Consider the following 26,027-nt stretch of genomic DNA (forward strand, 5'->3'; position numbering starts at 1 on the left):
TCTCCTGAAAAGCCACATCTCAAAAGCTTCTAGCGTTCTCATTAACTCAAAATTAACAGTCCAAGCTTCGACACCATAAACAAGAATGGAGTGGATATAATATTTTACCATTCGATATCGGATTTGCAGGTTGAGTCTTTGCTTACTCAGAAATTCCCTCATCTTCAAAAAGGCTGCTCTTGATTGATCTATTCTTGATCGAATTTCTGATTTCGGATTTAGTTCTTCCGTAATCCAGACTCCTAATGTTGTCCAGTTGTTCGATATCTTCATTTTTTATCTGGATCCTTGTTATGACTTTACTCCTCTTGATGATCACCATAGTTTTTGTTTTACCTTTTTGTTTATTGTGAAACCAAACCAAACAATGTCGCAAATTGTGTTTAGAAGCGGCTGCAGATCTTTCTCACTTTCAACGATAATGACTCTATCGTAGGCATAACGAATGTTATTTATATTTTCACTATTTATCTTGATCCTTTCTTTGATGTTTTCAAGGGCTTGTGTAAATAACTCTTCGGAAAGAAAGCAGTAAATTTAAATTTAAACTCTATCAAGCGGTTGCTACAATTTTATCTTCTTCTTCAAGTACCATCTCCGCGACGGAGATAGATCGGCAATCATCATAGCTATTTGGATTTTAGCCTTTAGCCTCCCATCACTTTTAGTTTTTTTTTGACAGTTACCTCCCGACGGTACTTTTAAGTCCGCCTTATTTTTTCGGTCAAAAATTTTTAAAGCAAGATAAAAGCATAGTTTTTTTCAACGGTGCTTTAGATTAGCTATAAATCTTATTCTGTATTTAACAACACGAATTCGCTTGAATGACATTGGAAGTATTAAACCTCAGCTGATAACTAATAAATGATATTTAACAAAACATTCTTAAAAAAATCTACTTTAACACTTGGGATATAAGGGTACCTGACTTTGGTGGTACTTAAAAGTACTATCGGAAGATTAAGGGTTAAAGATGTTTACTCTGAAAAGTTCATTTGATATATGTATATCCGTATCATTCTCTCAGGATGCGCAGCCACGATATTTTTACGTCTCTCTATGCTTCTTTTTCCGTGAATATTTCCCTGCATAATCAACTGGAGCAAGTTGTATCTCTCTCCACGTGTAATACATAATATGTCCAAAATATTCTAATTTTCTTATTTTCATGGTAGTTAAGATTTCCATTTGTTTATTCATCTTTATTACAACCTCTTTGGCTGTGACGTGTTGTGTCCACGATATTTTCAGAATTCTTTTGTACACCCACAGCGCGAATGACTCTAGTTTTTTCATTAATGCTGATTTCAAGGTCCAAGCTTCCACACCAGAAATGAAAGTCGAGAAAACGTCGCACCTAGCCAACCTATTTGATGTGAAAGTTACCATGGGATTGCTTGAGCCACCATTGGAATGTCATCGTGGGTTCTAGCGATCACAAGTTCAAATTCTTAGTGTGTGAAAGGAGCGTAACTCTTAGTTCCAACTTCAAATCTCGGGCGTAGAAAAGTTCGACACCTAGCAGGTAGCGACTAAAATTGAATGGGAGTTTTCGACACCAGCCACAAATGCCGGTTTTTTTCTTACAGGAATATTCGACACCAATTAAATATAATTGCGGCACAAACAAAATACCATAATTAATAACTAATTAATGTATTTGTTTATTTTATAAACATAATATACATTTTATTTCTCTAAAGCGGTAAAAATGTCTGAATATAACGCAACTATACTAAATTTAAAATCAAGATGCAGTAGAAATAAACAAACCAAGACACGTTAAATGCTACTAGGAGCACTCCGAAATCATAATTACAATTTATATACATTGTAAATTCCAAATCATGATGTCCAAAGCTTATACATTGTAAATTATATGATTCAGGAGTGCTCCTAGTAGCATTTAACGTGTCTTGGTTTGTTTATTTCGACTGCATCTTGATTGTAAATTTAGTATAGTAATTTGTATACATTTTATAGTCAATATATGTACATGTATATAATAATAATTTATTAGCTTTTATAGGAATGATACGATATAACTTTATTTAAATCTAACCAAAGTATTACCTATGTATTTGTTGGAATCGTAGCTTATCCATCATTTTCTCCAAAATTACCAATTTAGCTTTAACGGTAGTATTTACCATTTATTTTGACATAAGTGTCCACTTTTCAATAAGCATAAAAACAAAAGGAAATTGAAAATGGTTATTCATTTTTGACAAAAAATGGATGCGTTGAGGATGCGTTGAGTAAAAGGAAGAATTAAACCTCGAATGGAAGGGTTCACAGGCATTCGTAGTCCTCGTAATAGACCTGGATTCTGATTAGACCATATCTCTGTGGTGGAAATAGGCTATCGATTATGTAAGTTAAATCAAACGTATGTCTTAACTATTTTTGACTAACTTAAACCCAAAGATTGAATATTTTTAAACATATTTTTTTACATCAGTTTTGATGTAAGTGAAAACGGCATCTGCGAACTTTTACATTGGGTCACATACCCAATACAGCACAATGAATGGCCTTTCCACAAATTTTTCAGTTGACTCTAACGATAATTGAAATGTTGCAAAAATTTTAGACTTTAGTAAACAGAATAAATGTTTTTATGTCATCGACAATTTGTCTTTTAAGAAGGAGCATAATGTCCATTTTCCCAGCCATGTATAGTAAATAATTGGAGAAAAACTTTGGTACTGTATGAAAATGTACTATCCATATACAAGCAAGACGTCAAACAAGAAATTAAATTCCACGGAATAATATTCGTGAAAATTTAGATGCAAGTGATAATAAAAAATATTGAAAAACCCCAAGTAATTAGCCAGCTACCTGCTTTACCGAGCGGTGTCGAAATTTCCTGTAATAAAATTTTACCCTTCGATTACCCCAGGTACAAACACAAGTTGGTGTCGAAAGTTCGCCCGCCGCAAATCTCTGGTGAAGAGTCCTTTTCTCATTTTGTTAAATTTACTCTACCCTGTTCTTTTCTGATTTTAATTTCCTGGAAGTAATCACCAGTGGAGTGGATCATTGTTCCAAGATATGCATATTGCATACCCGTTCGACGTTCGACATTGGTTCTGTTTATGTTACTATTGGTTCATTTAAGAGATTCTCGTTATTTCTCGTGTTTTCGATATTATCATAAATTTTATACCAAGTAATAATAAATTTAAAACATTTTAGGGTGATTCAGGAGGTCCTTTAGAACATGATGGTGTAGTTGTAGGTGTTGCATCGTATGTAATTGGTGAGTCAATGTATGGAGGATTTACCAGTGTCGCCGATTACCGTACATGGATAAGCAGAACCACCGGTATCTAATTTGCCAACAGTAACATTTTTTTGAGAATACAATCATGGGACTTGGTTTTTGTTATGAAAGACTTATGTAAATATTGTTCATTTCTCAATAAATTTTGATTCAAATAGAAATATTGCCTTTACTATATAACAGTAATCTCCACATTTTTCTCTGGGTATTAAACATATTTTCTTTCTTAAGATTATACCTTCGGAATATAGTATTGAATTACCAAATTCTCTACACAGCCTGTAAAAAATTTGGAATGAAATTGAATACAAGGAAGACAAAATCGATGGTCATCAGTAAAGCTCGGATTATAGGCAAAATGCCTTTTTTGCTTATTTTGCCTATTATAATTGTTTTTTGCACTTTTTGCCTTTTTTCGTAAATTTCGCCTATTTGTGCCTTTTTTAAAATTTCATGGTACTACCCATGATATTATTCTATTACTAAACCATTCTATAATAAAATTTTGGGTCAATAATAAAATATCAATGGTTTGTTTATATAACAGATTTCTAGGAAAATGTACCTGATCGAGACTTGAGGGTTAACTATTTGGAAATCCCTAAGCTTTATTAGTTTATTATCAGTTGATCAGTCGGTTACTGTATCAGAGTTTAGTCACAAATTGCTATATCCTAGTTTAGTTTTGTTGCGTATACCGAAAAGCAAAGAACACGTTTTAAAACGTTTTAGACATTTGTGTGAAAATATGACATCTAAATTAAGGCTATGGATGGCACCTTATTCGGAACTTTCTCTAGAAGGAGATATAGCATTTTGTAAACCATGCGGCAAATCGGTAAGTTTTATTTTCTCTCGTCCCACAACATAACTAAATTCTAAAGCGGTTTTAAAATTCTAATTATTTTTTTTAAATTCTCAGATTTCAAGTAGAAAAAAGTACTTTATTGACCAGCATTGTGGAACCCCACTTCATAAACGTAATTTGGAAAAATGAAATTCCTCTAAGTTAGCCCAAATATCTCTGCGGGATAGTTTAAGCAGTTCAAAAAAAAAAAGGAGGAAGACGCATTTAAATTTGATTTATGCCAGATGATGATTGCATCCAACATTTCTCTATATAAAGTTAATAACCCTAGTTTTAAATGCTTTTTCGAAAAATATCTTAATAAATCCTTACCGGACGAAAGTACATTGAGAAAACATACTGTGGAAAAATGTTATGTGGAATGTATTTCAAAAATTAAGCGGGAGTTAGAGGGCAATTTTTTGTATATTATCGTGGATGAAACGACAGATGTATGCGGCAGGTATATAGCTAATTTAATTATTGGAGTTTTGAACGAAAACTTTGCGAGAAAACCTTATTTAGTTGCCGTTAAAGAATTGGAAAAAACAAACAATTTAACAATAAGTCGATTTATACAAGATAGTTTAACAAACCTCTTTTTACCCAACCCTATACCAGTGAATAAAATAGATTTAATGCTTTCAGATGCTGCGGCATATATGTTAAAAGCTGCTGTTAATTTTAAGATTTTTTATCCTAATTTAATTCATTGCACTTGTGTAGCCCACGGGGTAAATAGAATTGCTGAAGAAATAAGAAATCTGTTTCCGTTGGTAAATAATTTTATAAATTTTGTGAAAAAAGTTTTTGTAAAGGCTCCGTTGAGGGTGCAAATATATAAAGAAAGACTTCCCGGTGTCCCTTTGCCACCTAAACCAGTAATTACAAGGTGGGGAACCTGGCTCGAAGCAGTTTTTTTTACTTTAAACACTGCAATGAAATAGAATTAGTTATGTCAGAATTTGATGATGATATTTCCGAAGCCATTCGAGAAGCAAGCAAAATATTAAAAAATCCCAAATTGAAACAGGAACTCGCTTATATCAATGAAAATTATAAATTAATAGTTACCACAATTACCTTATTAGAAAAACAAGAGATAAATTTATGTGAGTCAGTAAAATTAATAGATAATTTAAAGACGAAAATTAAATCGGCACCTGGAAGTAACGGTCAATTAATTTTTAAAAAAATGAAATATGTTTTCGATAAGAATGAAGGTTTTTCGTTTTTATCTAATGTTGCTAAAGTTTTGAATGGGACATTTTCCGAGGAATTACAAATTATGCCAGATTTATTATCCGCTCTGAAATATGCTCCAATTACATCTGTCGATGCCGAACGTTCGTTTTCAATGTACAAATTAATTTTAAGTGATCGAAGACATAGTTTTAAGACCGAAAATATTGAAAAACATTTAGTTGTTTCTATTAATGATACAATTTTAAGTGGTTACAATGTTTAATTAACAGTTATTTAGTTACTAGTTTATTTATACTAATGTGTAAATATACCTGCCTTAAGTTAATATTACGCTAATTCACTTTGTACAATAAATAATAAGTTATATTTCTTTATTGCCTATATTTTGCCTAAATGTTAATATTACTGCCTTTTTTAATAAAAATCTTTGCCTATATAGGCGCCTTTTTCTTCAATTTTTGTTGCCTATAAATCCGAGCTTTAGTCATCAGCAAGCACCAAAACGAAAGGGTGAAGGTCAATGTCGACGGAACAGATCTGGAAGGTGTAACAAGAATAACGAACCTTGCACCGAGAGAACAATTTCTTTTCTCCTAAAACACCGATTTCTTTGAGCAATATTTCTTAAAAGTTAACGTATCCTATTAACTTAAACATACCGGTTCACATATGAAGAAACGAGTTTTTTAAACACAACTCAATAATTTCTTACAGATAATTTCTTCAATACTAAGAAACGCATTAATGGTTACATTTAATTTTCTTATCCTAAAGTTTTTATTTCTTAAATTGAAAACTACAAATATTTTGTAGTATAAGAAATATAATATTAAGTTAATCCATATTTATATTTGTGAACAAGAAATTCTCTTGCAGTCAAATAAATATTTTAAACCACAAGAAATGATTCTTCAGAAATACCCTCTGTAGTAACTGCGGTTATAAAATACAAACTTTGTCATTAATGCCGAAATGTTACTTGCAAAGAGATTTTCTTCCACAAAAGAATTGCGCAGATTAACTATTTATGATTTAGTCGTCAGTGTTTGTCAAGATGGCGTGATATGTTCATGTTCATATAGATGGATTTTTGATTTATTGGTGTTCTTTAAAAATTAACGGATATTTTGAAGGTACGTACATATATAGGTATTAAATAAAAGTGAATTGAGTAATTTAAGATGTAATAATAAAATTGTTGCGTATCCGAATGGTTAAAAAAGAAACATAATAGTACCTTTATATGCTTTTTAGGTATAATGATGGACGACTCTGAAATAAAGGAGCTTATTATTCTAACTGGGAAATATGCCACAATTTAAAGCTGGGACAGAATGATATAATATATAGCTTCAGAACAATATTAAGAAAGCAGTTATTAACCAACTGCGGGGCCTTCCAGAAATGGTAGAACTTCATACATGTAAGTACCTTTTTAAAAATGTGTATACTTAGGTATCAACTATAATAAGGTTTCTTGAATATATCGTCTTCTATAAAAACATACAATACAACGCTATATCAAACATGGCGGGTGCAACGCTGAGGATTTTTTCTGTTAATTTATTTGAGATAAAGAAATCAGTTAGCCTAAAAGAAATATATGTTTATGGTTAAGAAATGTTATTGCCGAAAACCGTGAATTAGTTAATATGTATTAAATGACTTAGATGTAAACTAATAATACTTTCCCGTAATAAAATTTCTTAATGATTAGGTATGCTGTCTCTTTTAGATTATAAAAATTAAGAAAATTACATATTATTATGTCTGCTTCAATGTTTTACATTGGTTGTATTTTCCCTCTTGTTTTAGCTAAACAATGTTTATTGTGTGACTTAAGACAGACTTATACAGATAAATAATTAATATTTCATTAACAAAAAGAAAAAATAAACAAAGATGTGTAGGTTAAATAATGCCATGTTTGAACTAAATATGATTGATTATTATTAGTATTAATAGTTCTTATGTGGGGCCGTGTATTTGTTTTTTTTTTGTATTTCCTAAATTTGTCAAAATAAATATCTATCTCTTTATAAAAAAAATTTTATTAAAGTAAGTTTACTCTTTCTACATAACGATTTTGTTTTAGTGAATTGCTGATATACAAAATGCCATTAACAAAAGAAGGAAAATTTGAGGAAGTTGAATTTGCCTCTCCATCCTTTTATTGTTATGTAGAAGCCAGTGGTTTAAGAGTGGAGAAAATATTTGTATGTAATAATAACGTTTTATATCTTGTTATATTAATAAATAATGATTTTACCTTAACACAATGATTTATTTCGCCGTATGTAATATCACTTTATTTTCAAGAAATATTAACGTAACTCTAAATATACGTTTATCTCTGCGAAATATATTTCTTAACATTAAATAAATTAATTATTAATAGTAAAATAATAATATTTCTTATTAAGAAATATTATTGCTCAGAAAGAATAGTTTTCTTATGTGTAGAAAATATATTTTTATGACTAATAAAATTAATTAACATCAAGTGTAATTTCTTTCTGATAAATGGGTTTGAAGTTTGCCAGAAAGTGATAGTTCAATCATGTTTAAGATATATTTCTTTGGCTATAGTAGAATTTATTTGAAATATTTTAGAAAATTATATCTTACATACAAAGATATATTTCTTAGGCAATATGCCAAGTCGATCTTTCTTAAATATTAATAAAGTTTCTTTATGTCAAGAATTTTTTTCTCTCGGTGTGGAAGTAATCTTGAGGAAACTTGGAACCACTCACTAGAGATAAGAACACGTCTGGAAAAGGCACATACAGTGTTTTACAAAATGAAAAACGTTCTATGCAACCGCCAGCTGGGTATCTCATTGAAAACTAGAATACTAGTGCTATGTTTTCTCCACCTTGCTCTATGGTGTTGAAGCCTGGACAATGACAGAAGCAACACAAAAAATAATCCATGCATTCGAACACTGGTGTTACGTAAAATGCTCAGAATATCCTACAAGAGTCTTACGACAAATGCGGAAGTCTTGCGGAGGATGAACAAGGAAAGAGAGCTTATGCTTATAATAAAAGAACGAAAAACACAATATTTTGGTCACATCGCGCATCGTAAGAAATCAAAAGTATGAACTGCTCCAAACTTACAATCTAAGGCAAAATCAATAGCAAAAGAGGACCAGGAAGAAGATGCAACTCTTGGCTTAAAAACCTACGACAATGGACGAATATGACCTCTATAGAACTATTCAGGGCGGCTGCAAATAAGATTAAATGGGCAAATGTAATGACCAACGTCCTTAACCCTTTAATCGGCAAAATAGAAATAGGGGTTTCAACTTTCGGAGAATTTTGGTTTCGGGGCAATTTTGCTACGTGACACACGAATGGAAAGTTAATTTTTTGATATCTTTATTGACTCAGCCACAAAATGAAAAAGAAAAATGCCGGCCGTACGGCCGGTATATCGTTCTACAGGAAAAAATTAACTGGTGTTTTTTGTTGCTTATAAAAACATTTAAATTGTTATTGATATAAATTTGATGAAAAAAATTAACAGGGCAATAGAATATGCAGTTCATTTAAGACGAAAAAAGGACTGCTACAGGGCTGTTCCATATCCCTTTCCTATTTTAAATATTCCTGGAAAAAACCCTGAAACCATGGAGAAGAAGTGCGAAAGAATGGGTATACCAATAACAAAAGAATAGGCTGGAAATAGATGAAGGTAAACAAATCAAAGGAACAAACAAGTACAAGTATTTAGGTTTCATAATATCAAACATAGGAACAACTGTAGAAGATAATATAAAACATAGACTAGGACAAACAAGAGACTACATATGAAAATTTTGAAAATTAACCCGGTATTGTTGGACAAGAACATCAGTATAAAAACAAGAGAAAGAATATATCACACCATGACAAGAAGTATCCTGACTTATGGGTGTGAAAATTGTATAATAAATAAGTAAACCAAAAACAAAATAAGAGCAACAGAGATGGAATTTCTAAGGAAAAGCTGTGAGTACCAGCTAACGCCAAGAGCAACGAAAAGAGATCGAATAAATAACAAAGAGATTAAGAAAAGAATGGAAATGAACTCAGATATATAATAGAATACATAGAACAGAAGAAATTAACCTGGTACAGACAAGAAGAAAAGCAGACAAAAAACGTTGGATCAACAGAATAATAGAGTGGAGCCCGATACAAAGAACAAAGAAAGGCAGGCCCGAAGATCTTTCAGAGTTGAAGTGGACGAAGCAATGGAAGAAGTTTTGAAAACAGAAAGAGCTGGAGAGAACGGTTGAGTGAAGGAACTGAAAACTATGGAAATTATAAAGGATACAGGGTGTTTCTAAATAAGTGCGACAAACTTTGAGGGATAATTCTACATGAAAAAAAAAAGAATGTGTGTACTTTGTACGCACGTAAGAAGTTATACTTCTATTATATGATTTCAACGAAATCAATATACTTACTTTAAACAGTTTCTCTACTACTTTCCAAAAATTTTTATTAAAACAATACCAAAAATTAAAAAAGTAAAAGAATAAAACACACACAAACACATTGAAAAATGCCACAAATGATTTATGAACAATAATTGTTGCCAAAAATTTTAATTAAATCCGTATTTTCTGAAAAAAATTGTATAATAATATACTTACAATCATAAAATCTATAAAAAAAAATAAAAAAATGATACAACTTGCATTGGGCTTGAACCTACTTCCCGTTTATCCCGCCGTACGAGAGTCGAAGCGATTTCAAACTGCACCACCTTCGCGTATACGTCATGTGGGAATATACACAAACTGAACAACTTTTTGACATTTTGTTTATATGAATTTTTATTAGTTTGATTTTTGTCGAATTAAAATACAACAATATATAGGGTGAGGCAGATAACTGGCCTATTAGAAATATCTCAAGAACTAAAGGCAACAGAATCATGAAAATTGGAATAAAGGGGTTTTGAAGGATGATCTATTAAATGAAAATATTTTCATCTCTTTGCAACTTCCGGTTATACCGGAAGTTGCTTATAACTTCGTTTTTTTAAATGGGACACCCTGTATATTTTTACATTTTTGGATTCTCTTCGATGTCTTCTTTCTTAAAATATAAGGTTTTGTAATATTATACAGGGTATTTTAAAAGATAATTACGTTTTTTTTATTAATTTCGTAGCAACATTCACACCTTGTAGAATTGTAGTAGTTTGACATCTAAAACTCTACTTACGTTCAAATGATTTTTAATATACTCTACTATTGTTAAGAATCATTAGTATAGCTAAATTTTTAATTTTAGTATACAGGGTTGGTCGAAACTCGGAATGAGTATTTTCTGAGTTTTCTTAAATAGAACACCCTGTATTTTTGTATTGTAGTGAAATGATATTTTATAGTACTTTTTTATTTCTTAAGCATTCCCTATACCTAACTGCTTTAATTTGTGAGTTATTGGTGATTCAAGCTAAACATTAATTGCAACAAAAAATACGTACAATTTTATTAGGTTGGCCGTGAAAATACTCAATCCCAAATAATTTTTCAGAAATAAATACATATTAATCCAGACTGGTCCTTAAAATTACCAATAATGGTTTAGCTATCGAAATACCTACTTAGTTAAGATTGTTGGTGCGATTAACAATTAAGCACAAATTAAAGCAGTTAGTTATAGGGAATGCTTAAGAAATAAAAAAGTACCATAAAATATCATTTCATTACAATACTAAAATACGGGGTGTTCCATTTAAGAAAACTCGGAAAATACTCATTCCGAGTTTCGACCAACCCTGTATACTAAAATTAAAAATTTAGCTATACTAATGATTCTTAACAATAGTAGAGTATATTAAAAATCATTTGAACGTAAGTAGAGTTTTAGATGTCAAACTACTACAATTCTACAGGGTGTTAATTTTGCTACGAAATTAATAAAAAAACGCAATTATCTTTTAAAATACCCTGTATAATATTACAAAACCTCATATTTTAAGAAAGAAGACATCGAAGAGAATCCAAAAATGTAAAAATATACAGGGTGTCCCATTTAAAAAAACGAAGTTATAAGCAACTTCCGGTATAACCGGAAGTTGCAAAGAGATGAAAATATTTTAATTTAATAGATCATCCTTCAAAACCCCTTTATTCCAATTTTCATGATTCTGTTGCCTTTAGTTCTCGAGATATTTGTAATAGGCCCTTTATTTGCCTCACCCTGTATAGAGTAAGAAAACGATACATTAGATGAAAATTTGTAGAAAGTTTGTTCGTAATCAGATTATGTAAATTAAAGCATTGCCTACTAGGGGTATAGCATAGCAAGTACTAGGTAAGTACATTATTTTTTTTACATTTTCCAAATAGGTATGAAGATAATTTTTTATTGGAATACAACTGAAACATTTAGAATTACGTACCTGTGGCTTTTCAAAACTATTTAAAAAGTCACTATAATTATAAATTTGATTTTTTTTCTGTCCTCACAACAATAAAAACTAATATATTATACAACATTTTTGTTTATCGATAACCTCCATATTGAACAATTATTGACAGATCATTTCAACACCCAATCAGAGCCCGTATATAAAGACTAATACCAAACTATCGGTGTGCGCATGCGCGCAGATCAAATAAATTCACCCTCAATCTCAATCGCGCCTAAGAAGTATAACTTCAAAAATGATGACAGTTTGCTCTATAAACGTATGCCGGCAAAAGTTTTGTTTCCGAGAAACGAGGTGTTGTAATTTTTCTAACAAACTGGCGATTTAATGATATTTCAACTAAAAAATCATTTTGGAATTCCTCGTTCAACTTGTGACAAAAAATTTATCCTTTTTTTCATACGACGCGCTGTTTTTTATGCAAAAAATAAAACATCTTAACGCTTACAAAGTTTTCGAAATAGGTTTCTATACATTCATATGAAGAAGAACTTGTCATTCCTAATAATTCATATATACCCAGATTAGGACAAAAAATTTTTAAAAGAAGAAATAAATCACTTTACAATGAAATAATAGGTAAATTTAATTACTAAGACCGATGAGTATAATAATTTTGAAAAAATCACTTCAAATGTTCAAAATTCTCGTCATTTACCTCATGACTTCATGTGCAATAAGTTAATAGTATGATTTTCTACCATAAATTTAATTATTCATTTATTTTTTTATTACGTGGATAGCTACTTACCAAAATTTATGTAACGGAAAAATAATAAAAATTCATTAATTCCACAACGAATATTTTACAAAACTTTTGTTATTCCACTTTAAAGCACACTCGCCAGTGTTAAAAATTATTTAACCAAACAGTTTTACGACATAGTAATACAGTAGGTATATAGTATCACTATATACATAGTAATACAGTAGGTGTATAGTATCACTAATCACTGCCTATTCATAATTTTGTTGATAATTTAAAATTTGATCTTCGTCTATTTTTAAAGTAGATTTGTTGACATAATGTGATACCTACGTGACAAATGACCCAAAAAATGAATAACCTTTGTAGATCGTAAAAAGAATTTGTCTGCATTAATTTTGTATGAGTGATAAAAACCATAAGAATTCTTGGTGGTATTATATTTATTAGTCAGCTTTGGTTTTAGTATATTAATCTTTTTTTTTGAGTTATGAATTCTCAATATAGATAGAAATATTTTTCTTATAAATAATATTAGAAATATTTAAACAATGTCATAGGAAAAATGTTCAAAGTTAATATATAAAATCAAAAAAAAAATAATGAATGAAAAAAATTATATTTTTATATCGGCGTCCTTCAAAATTTAGCGCCCCTCAAAATTTGGCGCCCCGGGCGATCGCCCGGCTCGCCCGCCCCTTTATCCGGCGCTGAATGAGCTTGTTTTTCACATTTAACGAGATGTGGTATAATTGTTTTTATTTTCTTTGGTATTTTGCTAATGTTTAAGAGGCTTAATAAATTAAAAATAGTTATCATTCTTGTTTAATTTCACTTCTTCAATTCAAGGAGTACACAACACAACCCTACACTTGAAAGTGTGTCAATGGAAACTTTTTTATGTCGGTTTTTGAGACGGATGTTAGCTTTAATGTTCAGAAAACCTATGTTAGTTGCGGAAGGTTAAAATTTGGAGCAAAACCGTGATTCAATGTACTATTATGGGAGCTTTTTTGCTGCATACAAATATTAGTAGAATCTACCTCTTTGAACTAGTGATGTTGAAAAAGTAACTATTCGTTACAAAGTACTCGTTACTTACGAATACCAAAAGTAACGATTACTATACAGAGAGGCCAATCGTTACTTTGATTACTCTGATTACTTCGTTACTTCCTACCAATCGTGTCAGAGCGAGTAACGACTATTGTATCTACTTTGATTACTTTGATTACTCTGATTATTCGTTCCTTAGTACCAATCGTATTAGAGCGAGTAACGACTATTGTATCTACTTTGATTACTCTGATTACTTCGTATCAGTCGTATCAGAGCGAGTAACGACTACTGTATCTACAACCAGTACACTTGATTACTTTCTAAACTGAACGGAAAAATGTGGAAATGATAATGTTTCTACAGTATGATCAACTTTAATTTTGTATGTATTGCATTGGGTTTATTAGAATTAGATCAAGGCATTTAGGGGGGAAAATACAAAAGTAACAAAAGTAATCATAGTAATCAAAGTAACGAATACTGTAAATGATTACTTGTTATATCGGAATACCTATACAAAATACATACCTAATTCATACATAACATACCATTCGATTGAACCTAACTTACCTTAGTACAAATATGCACGTAAAAAAAGTTACAGCTCTTTGAAGTTACAAAATGAAAATCGATTTTTTCCAATATATCGAAAACTATTAGAGATTTTTTATTGAAAATGGACATGTGGTATTCTTATGGCAGTAGTATCTTAAGAAAAAATTATAGTGAAATTTGGACACCCCATAAAAATTTTATGGGGGTTTTGTTCCTTTAAACCCCCCCAAACTTTTGTGTACGTTCCAATTAAATTATTTTTGAGGCACCATTAGTTGAAATAAATATTTTTAAAACTTTTTTGCCTCCTAGTATTTTTTCGATAAGGCGGCTTTTATCGAGTTGCAGCTTCTTTTTTAATATGTTTACATAAAAATTTTATGGGGGTTTTGTTCCTTTAAACCCCCCAGATGTTTGTGTACGTTCCAATTAAACTATTGCTGCGATACCATTAGTTAAACACGTGTTTTTAAAACTTTTTTGCCTCTTTGTATTTTTTGATAAGGCATCTTTTATCGAGATGTGGATCCTTTTTTAATATGGTTCAAAACATACCTAAAAATGTAAATCAAAAATAAATGTTTATATTATTACCAAGTTTCCATAATCGTACTTAACCATATACAAATATGTGGTGGATTTGACAAATATTCAAAATATCTCGATATAAACTGATTTTTCGAAAAAGTACTGAGAGGCAAAAATTTTTTTAAAACATTGTGTTTAACTAATGGTACTACAATATTAATTAAATTGGAACGTACACAAAAGTTTGGGTGGGTTTAAAGGAACAAGACCCCCATAAAATTTTTATGGGGTGTCCAAATTTAACTATAATTTTTTCTTAAGATACTACTGCCATAAAAATACCACATGTCCATTTTCAATAAAAAATCTTTAATAGTTTTCGATATATTGGAAAAAATCGATTTTCATTTTGTAACTTCAAAGGGCTGTAACTTTTTTTATGTGCATATTTGTACTAAGGTCAGTTAGGTTCAATCGAATTATTTTTGGTCCCAGAATATGTGATTAAATTTATGACCTGTATTTTTGTTACACCCTGTATAATAAATGCATGTCTTAAGCATTTCTCCGGATATATTAAAAATTGGAACTATTAAACCGCTATTCAAATCTGGTGAAGAGATATATATCAAAATGCTTGTCAAAATTATACGCCTATCACCCTAATATCAAACATAGACAAAATATTAGAAAAAATAATTAAGATAAGACTTACAATTTTTTTTAACTACATTATTCTATCTGAGTTTTGGTATGGATTTCAAGAGGGAAAATCCACTGAAGATGCAATATGTGTTCTAGCAGCTACAATCTACAAAACTCTTGATAATGCAACACCAGCTCTTTGTATATTTGTAGACTTATCAAAGGCATGTGACACTATTTTACATAAAATATTCCTAAATAAACCTAAAAATATGGTATAAGAGGGCTTACATATAATATTCTAGAACGTTATCTTCTAAATAGATACTGGCATATTTCTATAGATGAAGAAATAGTAAAGGAAGAATAGAAGAATTCGTAAGAAATATCTTACGAAGTCCCGCAGAGAACATTTTTGAGACCAGATAACTCTTCAATATCTATATAAATGACGTCTTCAGACTGAATATCATAGGTAAAATAATAAATTTTGCAAATAACACAACTATTTTCTAAGATACAAATACTTGGAAAACAAAAAGCCGAAACAGATTTTGCTACAATTTAGAAGTGATTTTAGTCAGTTTAATAAGCTTTCCTTAAAGGCAGATTATATTGCGTCCATTGCGAGGACGCAATGAAAAAGGTGAAAAACAACAAAGCGCCAGGAGAAGGTGGAGCCGTAATAGAAGCTATAAAGATGGGCGGACGTGCCCTTTTCAACCAAATAAAAATTTTGTTTAACCTTTGTCTAACAGATTGTTGCATACCGGAAACATGGAACAATGCAGTAACAATTTTACTACACAAGAAAGGAGACAAGGCGCGCCTAGAAAACTATTGACCAATCAGCTTATTGAACCACATCTATAAAATGTGTTACCAGGTCGTAATAGCAAACGACAGGGAAGACATAGAATACATGATGCGTAAGTTGGTCGAGGAATATTCAAGATGGGGATTGGACGTCAATATAGATAAAACAAAGTACTTATGTATTGGTTCAGAAGAGAACTATATTCATCTTACTATGGAAAATAATCAAAAAATTAAAGCCTGCCAAGATTATAAATATCTAGGAGTAACATTTGATAAAACTGGAACTGATGACAAAGAAATTACTTCCAGAATTATACAAGCAAAAAGAGCAATCCGATGTCTCAATAATATTCTTTGGAGTACTCAAATATCGAATAAGAGAAAATTTAATATCTACGAAACTATGATTAAGAGTAGTTTATTATATGATTCTGAAACTTGGAGGCTTACAGAAAAAAACAAAAACAAAATTGAAGTAGTGGAAATGGATGCAATCAGAAGGTCATTACGTATATCCAGAAGAGAACATATCAGAAATGAAGACATTAAAAATCGAATGGGAATAGAAGGAACAATAATGAAAGATATAAAGACAACTGATCTGGTATGGACACGTAAACAGAATGAATGACGAGAGACTTCCAAAATAATGTCTGGAATGGCAACCTCCTGAACATCGGAAGCGAGGGAGACCGAAAGTTAATTGGACCACCGGCATCCGGAAAGCGATGAGCGCGCGAGACCTCAGGGATGACCTGTGGCAAAATAGGAAGGAATGGAATTTGGGAATCGGACAACGCCGCAAGACGTTCTAAACCGATCATATATATATATATATATATATATATATATATATATATATATATATATATATATATATATATATATATATTTCTCAGAGCAATATTTTGTTATTTTTGTGTTTCTGGGGATCCTAGACACCTAGTTTAGTGAGAGAAAACTATGGTGTTTTGGATTTTTGATGGCACAAAGATAACAATTTTTATTGATTTTAGTTAGACTAATTGTTAAATACTGTATATTTATATTTGTAGTTTCCTGAAGATGATAATAAACATTATCGAAAGCTTGGAATTATTATAAAGAGTTTTCTTTGAGATTGCTGCTACCCCAATATTTCAACCTTGTTTCCTAACTGTTCAGCAAAGATTATATACCTGTTATATATATATATATATATATATATATATATATATATATATATATATATATATATCTATAAAATGTTTACCCGAATAATTACGACAAGACTAGAAAAAAAGTTAGATTTCTACCAGCCCCGAGAACAAGCTGGCTTCCGCTCAAAATTCGGAACAACTACAAACAGTAAAAATCTTAATAGAAAAGTAGATAAAATATAACATACCACTGGCACTTATCTTCGTAGACTTTCACAAAGCCTTCGACACTGTGGAATTAGACAGCATTATAACTGCCTTGAACAATAGTAGAATATATTACCGGTTTACAAAGTTAGAAAAAAAATTATACCAAAACGCCACAATGCGTGTAAAACTACATGATACCACCAGAGAAATTCATATCAAGCGAGGTGTGAGACAGGGCGACACTGTCTCACCTAAATTATTTATAACGGTCCTCGAATACGCCTTCAAAATGCTAAAGTGGGAAAATAGAGGAATAAAAATATATGGAGAAATGGTATAGAAATGGAGATATAGAACTTATTACCGAAGATCTGGGTGAAGCACAACAAATGCTACAAGAATTAGAAAACGTATTTTCAACAGTAGGTCTAAAAATGAACATAAGTAAGACCAAATTTATGACAAATTTAGTTCCCAGCGAACACCTAACCATCCAAAATCAAGTGGTAGAATTGACATAAAAGTACATATATCTCGGTCATGAAATCAGAATAGGCAAGGACAATCAGACCTGCGAATTTCAATGACGAATAACACTTGCTTGGGCACCGTAGAATACTTTTGACCAATGGGTTCTTCCTATTATGCCATACGGAGCAGAAACTCTCACGCTCACAAAAACAACAGCGCTAAAAATACGAGTGGCAGAAAGGCGCATGAAAAGATCGATTCTCGGCGTGACAAAAAAAGACAAAATAAGGAACCAAGACTTAAGAAAAAGAACAGGTATCACTGATGTCGTTTCAGCCAAGCTGAAATTGAATTAGGCAGGTCACATAGCGGGACTAAAAGACTCAAGATGGACCAGAAACCTAATTGACTGGCGCGCAAGAGAAGACAGACGCAGCAGAGGACGACTACCAACAAGCTGGATGGACGACATTAAACAAATATCCAAGAAATGGCAACAAGAAGAACAGAACTGTGAAGATTGGCGAAAAATGGGAGAGGCCCATATCCAGTAGTGGGCAGAAGAGGTTGCATGATTATGATGATGATAAAGGGTAGATAAAACAAAATATATGACATTCACATCATACATAATAGGGAGCGGATTTTATGCTAAATGCATATTGCATGCATATTTCGTATATTTGAGAACTTTACTAAATTTTTCATATTTTTAAAGAAATATGCATATTTTGTGCATATTTAAAAACATTTAAGTCCAAAAAAAATTTAAATTTTTGAATTCGACACAAAATATTTCCCCCCACATGCTGTCGTATCTATTAATTCGAGAACTATCTGAAGAGAGACGGTTCATTCACTGCCTTTTCATTTTTTCTTAGAAAATACCCGATCTTTACCCAAAGTACTTATAGTGCTTTAGTACGCCGTTATAAAATGATTGTAGGATGTTAAAATGATGAAGGATGGTTTACCGGGAAATCCGAATTTTATTTACTTTTATTATATTTAGTACAATTTGTATCCCAATTTAGTAGGTACCTATAATTCTGGTGATTCTTTTAAATCCCCTATTGTTAAGAGAATTTACACCTTTAACCATAGTTTTACGATTTTCTAACGGAAATTGAAATATTCATGGTTTAGATCAGATCCCGTCTTTAAACGGCTTTAAAACTTTTGCAGGACATATGCGAATTTTTTAATGGAAATTTTGAAATTGATTTTAATGCAGAATTTTTGGCTTTAGGTTATTTTAAATACGCCCCAATTACTTTTGTTAATGTTGAAAGGAGTTTTTTAAGTTATAATAGTATATTGTACATCAAGAGAGAAAAAAGACATATTTCTCACGAGCGCAGAAGTTTGTTGGCACGAGCCGCGGCACGAGGCGAGTGCCGCAAATCAAGCGAGAGAGAAATATGTCATTTTCTCTCGTGTTGTACACGGTACTTTTTCTATGGATGCGTTTATGTCAAGAGTTCAAAATTCAAAATTAAATAATTTAGGTGCTTTAGGTGCACATAGGTATTTAATATTCTTAATATTTATATACTTTATTTATTTAAAATTATAATTCACAGTTGAACAGTCTTAAAAGGTAATTTTTGATAAGTTTTGACAACTTGTTTGACATTTTGTGTGAGAAAAATAATTGTGTTTGTATTGTGCATGTTACCATGGAAATGGCGATCATATGTATGTAAACCGGCGGTGAACCCGTGAGAAAAAATATTTCTCACTGCAATGGCCGACTTTTCTCACTGCCTGAGAAATTGTTCGTTTTGAATGTATGTAAGTATTGAGAGAAGTTGCACATTGTTGTAGTGAGAGAAGTTGCATCCATAGAAAAAAATATTTTATCTGATCGAAGAAAATGTTTCCTCGTAAAAAAATTGGAAAAACACATTATAGTGAATTATAATCGAAGACATATATAGTGATATTTTTGTTTTATTTTAAATAGGTAACTATTGGTATAAGTTTTTGTAAAAAATGTGAATAAATTGCATATATAAAAAATAATGATTTTATTTGAAAGATAATAAATAAGATTGACGTCCCCTATAAAATAACCCCATAGAATAGAATAGAACAGAAAATTTGTGGTTTCTCGAAATGCGCATTTTTTGAATTTTTGTGCATATCTTGCGCATATTTCGTAATTTTTTACTGCATATATACGCGCATATTTCATCAGTATTGATCGCATATGAATCCGCTCCCTATATATAAATAACCTCCCAAATCTTGGTTCATTAAAAATCGATGAAAAAAATGAAATTCCAGATACATGCGAAATTAAATATCTATGTAGGTATAATAATTAACTGATTTCAGTAGTAATTAGTACCACACAACATCACTTTTGGTTCTTTGCCCTACATCCCTGTTTTAACACCTAGACTAATTAACTTTTTCAAAAATGTTGATGGCTTAAAAATTACAAGGAATTTGAAAACGGGAGCTAGGTTATACACAAAAACCAAGGATCCTTTCACGACACAGGAACTTTCGAATGTTGTTTATTCCATACCTTGTTTCAATTGTAACCTATATTGTCAACGTATATATATATAGGGGAAACTTCATATACTTCACCATGCAGCCTAGTTCAATATTTTCAACATTTCCTATTCCTGCGATCCCTTAAAACTGACATTGGTCTTACACAATAAAATGTTTACTTGTTTGCTTAGGAACTATAAAAGAACCGTAATATAAAATAATGTCCCTGTTTTGCGTCAAAATAAGATTTTTTGGTTTTATTTTCTTTTCGTGAAAATTGGACACGAACTCATTTTATATGGTTTATAACCCATAATCATCATGTCCCCCGTTGTGCGTCAAAAATGATAATTTTGGTTTTATTTTATTTTCGTGAAAATTTGACACGAACTCGTGGGTTACTATCTGGTTTAAAACCCATGAAGATAGTAGGTTACTATATAAGAGTGCGATACAGTACCTACCTTATACATTATACTTCCATATTTTGTTAGATATCTAGTACATATTACCAAAATTTGGAACGATTTTCGTGTTTAAAATGGAAAATTTTACATGGAGTATTGCAGTACTAATTTGTACTTTACTGGTCAACAACAATCCTCTTGCAGGTAACCTAAAATATTTATATTCTTTCGTATTTTATTTAAAATTGTATGGTGCTATTTGAATTTCTATATGCAGAAATATAAGTGCAGTAAAACCAATGTTAACGACAACCTGTCAAAATCAGCCACTTGAACTAACTGCCGGTTTCAAAATTCCCCAATTATAATTGGATTGAGGAATTTTGAAACTGGTCAGACTGAATTGGGCAATGTAGATTTCCTTACTTATGCCTGGTATTTACGGCCACTTTTATAATATGAATGCGGCCAATTGATCTCATATTTTTTAAAGCCCATTTCATAGAAATTTTTATGTTTTATGATGAGGAAACTAGAACAGGAATATATAAAGAATGGGATGGAAATAAACCTAAAGAAAACTGAATACCTAACAACGGAGAATATAGAAATAATACCACTGGAAATAGACGAAGGCAAACAAATCAGAGGAACAGATAAGTACAAGTATTCAGGTTTTATAATATCAAAGAAAGGAACAACTGAGGAAGATATAAAAAATAGACTAGGACAAACAAGGGACTGCATACGAAAATTGAACCCGATACTGTGGGATCAGCATAAAAACAAAAAGAAAATATTTAATACCATGACAAGAAGTATCCTATTAAGGAAATTGGACAATAAATAAAAAACCAAAAATATAATAAGAGCAACAGAGATGGAATTCCTAAGAAGAAGCTGCAGAGTAACAAGGAGAGGTATAATAAATAACATAGAGATTAAGAGAACAATGGAAGTGAACTCAGACATAATAGACTACATCGAAGAGAAATGATTAATTAACCTTTTACAAGAGCAGACCAAAATCGTTGGATAAACTGAATAACAGACTGGAGCCCGATAGGAAAAAGGAAGAAAGGCAGACCCCGAAGATCCTTCAGAGATGAAGTAAACGAAGCAATGGAGAGAAGAAATCTACATAAAAAGGACTGGCAAGACAGAAAGAGCTGAAGAGAATAGTTAGTGAAGGAATACAGCGAAAACTGTGGAAATCCTCAGTATATATATAACTTATATCTCTCGCTTCAATCCTGACCTTCCAGAGGGAGTGTAGTGGTCGACGTGATGTCGTGTATTGACCGTCTCCAAAGATCTCTGACTCTGGTCAGTTCTTTTAACTCATGCATAAGTCTTTTGCATATTCCTGTAATTTAATCGATCCATCTTGTTGGGAATCTTTCTCGTAATCTTCGTCCTTCCACCTTTTCTTGTATAATGAATCTTTCCATATTTTCTGTGTTTGTTCTTGTAGCATGTCCAAAGTTTACTTAAAATTTAATTCTTTGTACTACGATCGCTGCAAGAAATTCGTAGCATTCGTCTCCAATAGAACATTTTACTGGGGTATATCTTTCTTCTTTCGGATTGCCTCAGTGTCCACGATTCACATCCGCAGGTCAGTATTGGAAATATTAAGCAGTTGAACAACCTCAACCTCAACCTCAAAACTAATAAAAAAATGGCAAGATAAGAAGTATTTATGAAACTTTAGAGGTATAAAAATAAAATAAAAATTTCATTTTTATTCAGTTGCAATGCGAAGGCAAAACAATCTCATTTTTCACTTAGAATACGGAGTGCAATCCAGCACTCTGAATCGACGATTTTCGACTCTTGTTGGAGTCTCATCGGAGAGAACGTAGGCCTGCTGCTTCATAATCTAAGTGACCAACACCGAGAGTTCATCCCCCACACCGCAACTGAGGTGAATGGACTAGGTGCCTAGCGTCATCTGGCAGTTGAAAGATGAAGTAGTTTTTAATCCTAATAGCAATATTAATAATATTTAAAAATATTAAAATATTACTAAAAGATTTTTAAATTGAAAACTTATTGGTCCATTTTCTTGGTAACACCTCCAAGGCTTCTAAAATTTGCAAACCAGATGGATGCTGAAGCGAAGAAGACTAAGTAAAACTATTACTTAGTCTTAGTAAAACTATATAAGACTATTCTAAGTAAAAAATAAGATTGTTTTGCCTTCGCATTGCATAAAAACTGAATAAAAATGGAATTTTTATTTTATTTTTATATTGGTCGTTACTTCTTTGAGTAACTAGGTCCATTTTCTGTTGGAATTTACCAGCTGAACAGACGGGGTCGTGAATTGTAAGTTTTTTGAATTCCCTTTTGTCTTCTTCGCTTCAGTATCCATCTGGCTTGCAAATTTTAGAAGCCTTGGAGATGTTACCAAGAAAATGGACCAATAAGTTTTCAATTTAAAAATATTTTAGTAATATTTTAATATTTTTAAATATTATTAATATTGCTATTAGGATTGAAAACTACTTCATCTTTTAGAGGTATAGTTTGTAAGAAGTATGTACTCTCAGTTTAACCTGAGAATCAGAATTAAGTTTCTGAAATATTAGTTTCTATCCTGTTTTACTCTACGAATTTGAAACCTGAATCATGAAAATGAATATAATTCACAAATTAGAAGCCTTTAATATTATGTGGTCTTATCGTCGAATGATCAAAATATGGATTCAGCGAATTTAAAACATATAATTTTAAACAGAATGAATAAATGTAAAGGTGGATTGGCGAAAATGATGAAAACTTGAAGATTTGATTGAAAATTTAAATATGTGGGGCATATAATTTGAGGTGATATACATATACTCGGTAATATAATCCTGCGATGTTTGAGATAAAGGGCTTAAGGGGAAATGCGCAAAATGTCACCTGTCAAAATTTTCAATGTGTTTTAAACGGACCTATTCATTTTTTTTTCGAATCCTGAGAAAACTCATAAGTATTTTTGAAAAATTTAAACGCAGAATGAAAGATTACGGTATTAATGAGGGCAGAATGTCCCTTAGAATAAACAAAAAGTTTCTTTTGACTGAAATAGTTGCAATTAAAAAACACAATAAAGTTTCTCTTTTGTTTTCACCCCTGTAATTTGTTAAAATAAACATTATTCAAGTTTTCAGGGACTTTGTGACCTCGGTAATAATGTAGTCCCGCATCCTGCGTTTAAGTTTTTCAGAAATATTAATTAGTGTTTTAGGGATTCATAAAAAATTAATACATTTAAAACACATTGAACATTTTGATAGGCGACATTTTAAGCCCATGCCCTTAGGTCAGAATTTCACAAAAATAATGTTTTTATGCCTTCTGGACCAAAAAATTCGGCCCCTTTTATTGGTACATAGGGTAAATCTACAACAGTTATCTTAAGCCAGTTAAGCGTCTTAAGGCCAGTCTTAAGTTGACCTAAGCCCTTTCTCCCAAGAAGAGAATCGGAGCATTAATACTCAATGAAAAAATAGAAGAGGCAGTATTGGAATGAGGAAATACACATGGTTTGAAGCCCTCATCAATGGACTGGCTTGTCAGTAGATGAATTTGTTGCATGTCATACAAAAATATAACTTCGAAAAAAGACATGGAAAATACCACCAATGATCAAATCTAGGTACAATACTGAAAGACTAAGATACATACTTTTATATACAGGGTGTTTGGTAAAGAATGGGCCATAGCTTAACCTTAGATTCCTGAGCTTAAAATAGGTCGATTTAAGCTAACTTACCTTAGTACAAAAGTTGATAATTACCGAAATACAGGGTGTCAAAGTTAAACTTTTATTTTATTTATTTTTGAATATTTCTAGACAGTCATGAGACAACAACACGAAATTTGGTAAGTGGTGCTGGTATTGTACAATCTACTAAATTATGTTAAAGCAACGTTTCTGGCTACTACCAGAGGCCTACGACGGGGAACGTGAATGGTTGACCCTTCCCAAATTCTACGCCACTGGCGGAATTGATATTTTAGTGTAATTTTTTGATTCTCCAATACTTTCTATGTAAAAAACTTACTCTTCATTCGTAACGATAAAGCCATTAGTTTTCGAGATATTTGAAGCTAAAAACGAAGGAGCATAATACATTAATCAAAATAAGTGTGCCTCTTCATTTTTAACTTCAAATATCTCGAAAACTCATGACTTTATCGTTACGAATAAGTAGTATATTATTTGCATAGAAAGTATTGGAGAATCTAAAAACTATGCTAAAAAGGCAGTTTCACCAACCATTCACTTTCCCCTGTCGTACGCCTCTGGTAGTAGCCAGAAACGATAATTCAACATAATTTAGTAGGGTGTACAGCAGGGGTGGGCAAAAGCCGGCCCGCGGGCCGGATCCGGCCCTTTTGCTTACTTTACCCGGCCCGTTGAGAAATCCCGCAAGCAATTTTTTTAAGAGCGTACGCGCAAAATTTCGGGCAAATGCTTTTTAAATGCATTCATTTTTTTCGAATTCTGAGAAAACTAATAAGTATTTTTGAAAAATGTAAACGCAGAATAAAATATTACATTTATACAGAGGACCGAAAAGTTCCTAAAAACTTCTATAATGTTTATTTTAATAGGTCACAGGTGTAAAAAAAAAAGAGAAAATTTAGTGTGATTTTCAATTTCAAATATCTCATTCAAAAGAAACTTTTTGTTTATTCTAAGCGACTTTCATCCCTCGATAATAATGTAATCTTTCATTCTGCGTTTAAATTTTTCAAAAATATTTTATTAGTTTTCTCAGGATTAAAAAAATGAATGCATTTAAAAAGCATTTGTCCGAAATTTTGCGCCTACGCTCTTAATCTCTTGTATGCGATTTTGTTGAAATCAAGAGTATTAGTGTTCGTAGTTTTCATATAAATAATGAATCTCTATCTTCTGCTTTTCTTAAAATTGTATGTGTGTTTAACCCGGTCCAGGCGCGAATATTTTTCGGCCACGGCATTTGTCGTCTACCAGAACCCCTTTTCCTTCGATTTTACCCTCATAATAAGCTGCTGCAACAACTTACAACAACGTACTTATCATTTCTAAGTATGTGCCCTTTCTCTTTGCTCTCTTTCTCCTTTTAATGAAGGTCAAAAGTTCTCTAGTCCTTCCCCATTTATGTAACACCATTTCGTTCGTAATATGATCGGTCTGTGGTATTTTCAAATT

General features: G+C 31.6%; 1 protein-coding gene and 1 long non-coding RNA gene across 4 annotated transcripts in view; one reads left to right on the forward strand and one right to left on the reverse strand.

The window, feature by feature from the left end:
* The window catches only part of LOC114329385 (transmembrane protease serine 4), a 110,196-nt gene that overhangs the window by 34,961 nt on the left and 49,208 nt on the right, over positions 1 to 26,027 (forward strand). The window contains exon 6 of one of the 3 annotated variants that reach the window (XM_028278464.2): positions 3,202 to 3,450. The exons of 1 other annotated variant lie outside the window; for it this stretch is intronic. In XM_028278464.2, the coding sequence (XP_028134265.1) occupies positions 3,202 to 3,339 (138 nt within the window). In that variant the 3' untranslated portion in view covers positions 3,340 to 3,450. Of the gene's footprint in view, positions 1 to 3,201; positions 3,451 to 20,878; positions 21,038 to 26,027 lie in introns of those variants that run through there. One more of the 3 variants, XM_028278468.2, reaches the window with a different exon arrangement.
* The window catches only part of LOC126892488 (uncharacterized), a 71,975-nt gene continuing 49,207 nt past the window's right edge, over positions 3,260 to 26,027 (reverse strand). The window contains exon 2 of the long non-coding RNA XR_007700864.1: positions 3,260 to 3,335. This is a non-coding gene — a long non-coding RNA (uncharacterized LOC126892488). The remainder of the gene's footprint in view (positions 3,336 to 26,027) is intronic.

The sequence above is a fragment of the Diabrotica virgifera genome, chromosome 9 (genome assembly GCF_917563875.1).
Source record: "Diabrotica virgifera virgifera chromosome 9, PGI_DIABVI_V3a".
Classification (NCBI taxonomy): Eukaryota; Metazoa; Arthropoda; class Insecta; order Coleoptera; family Chrysomelidae; genus Diabrotica; species Diabrotica virgifera.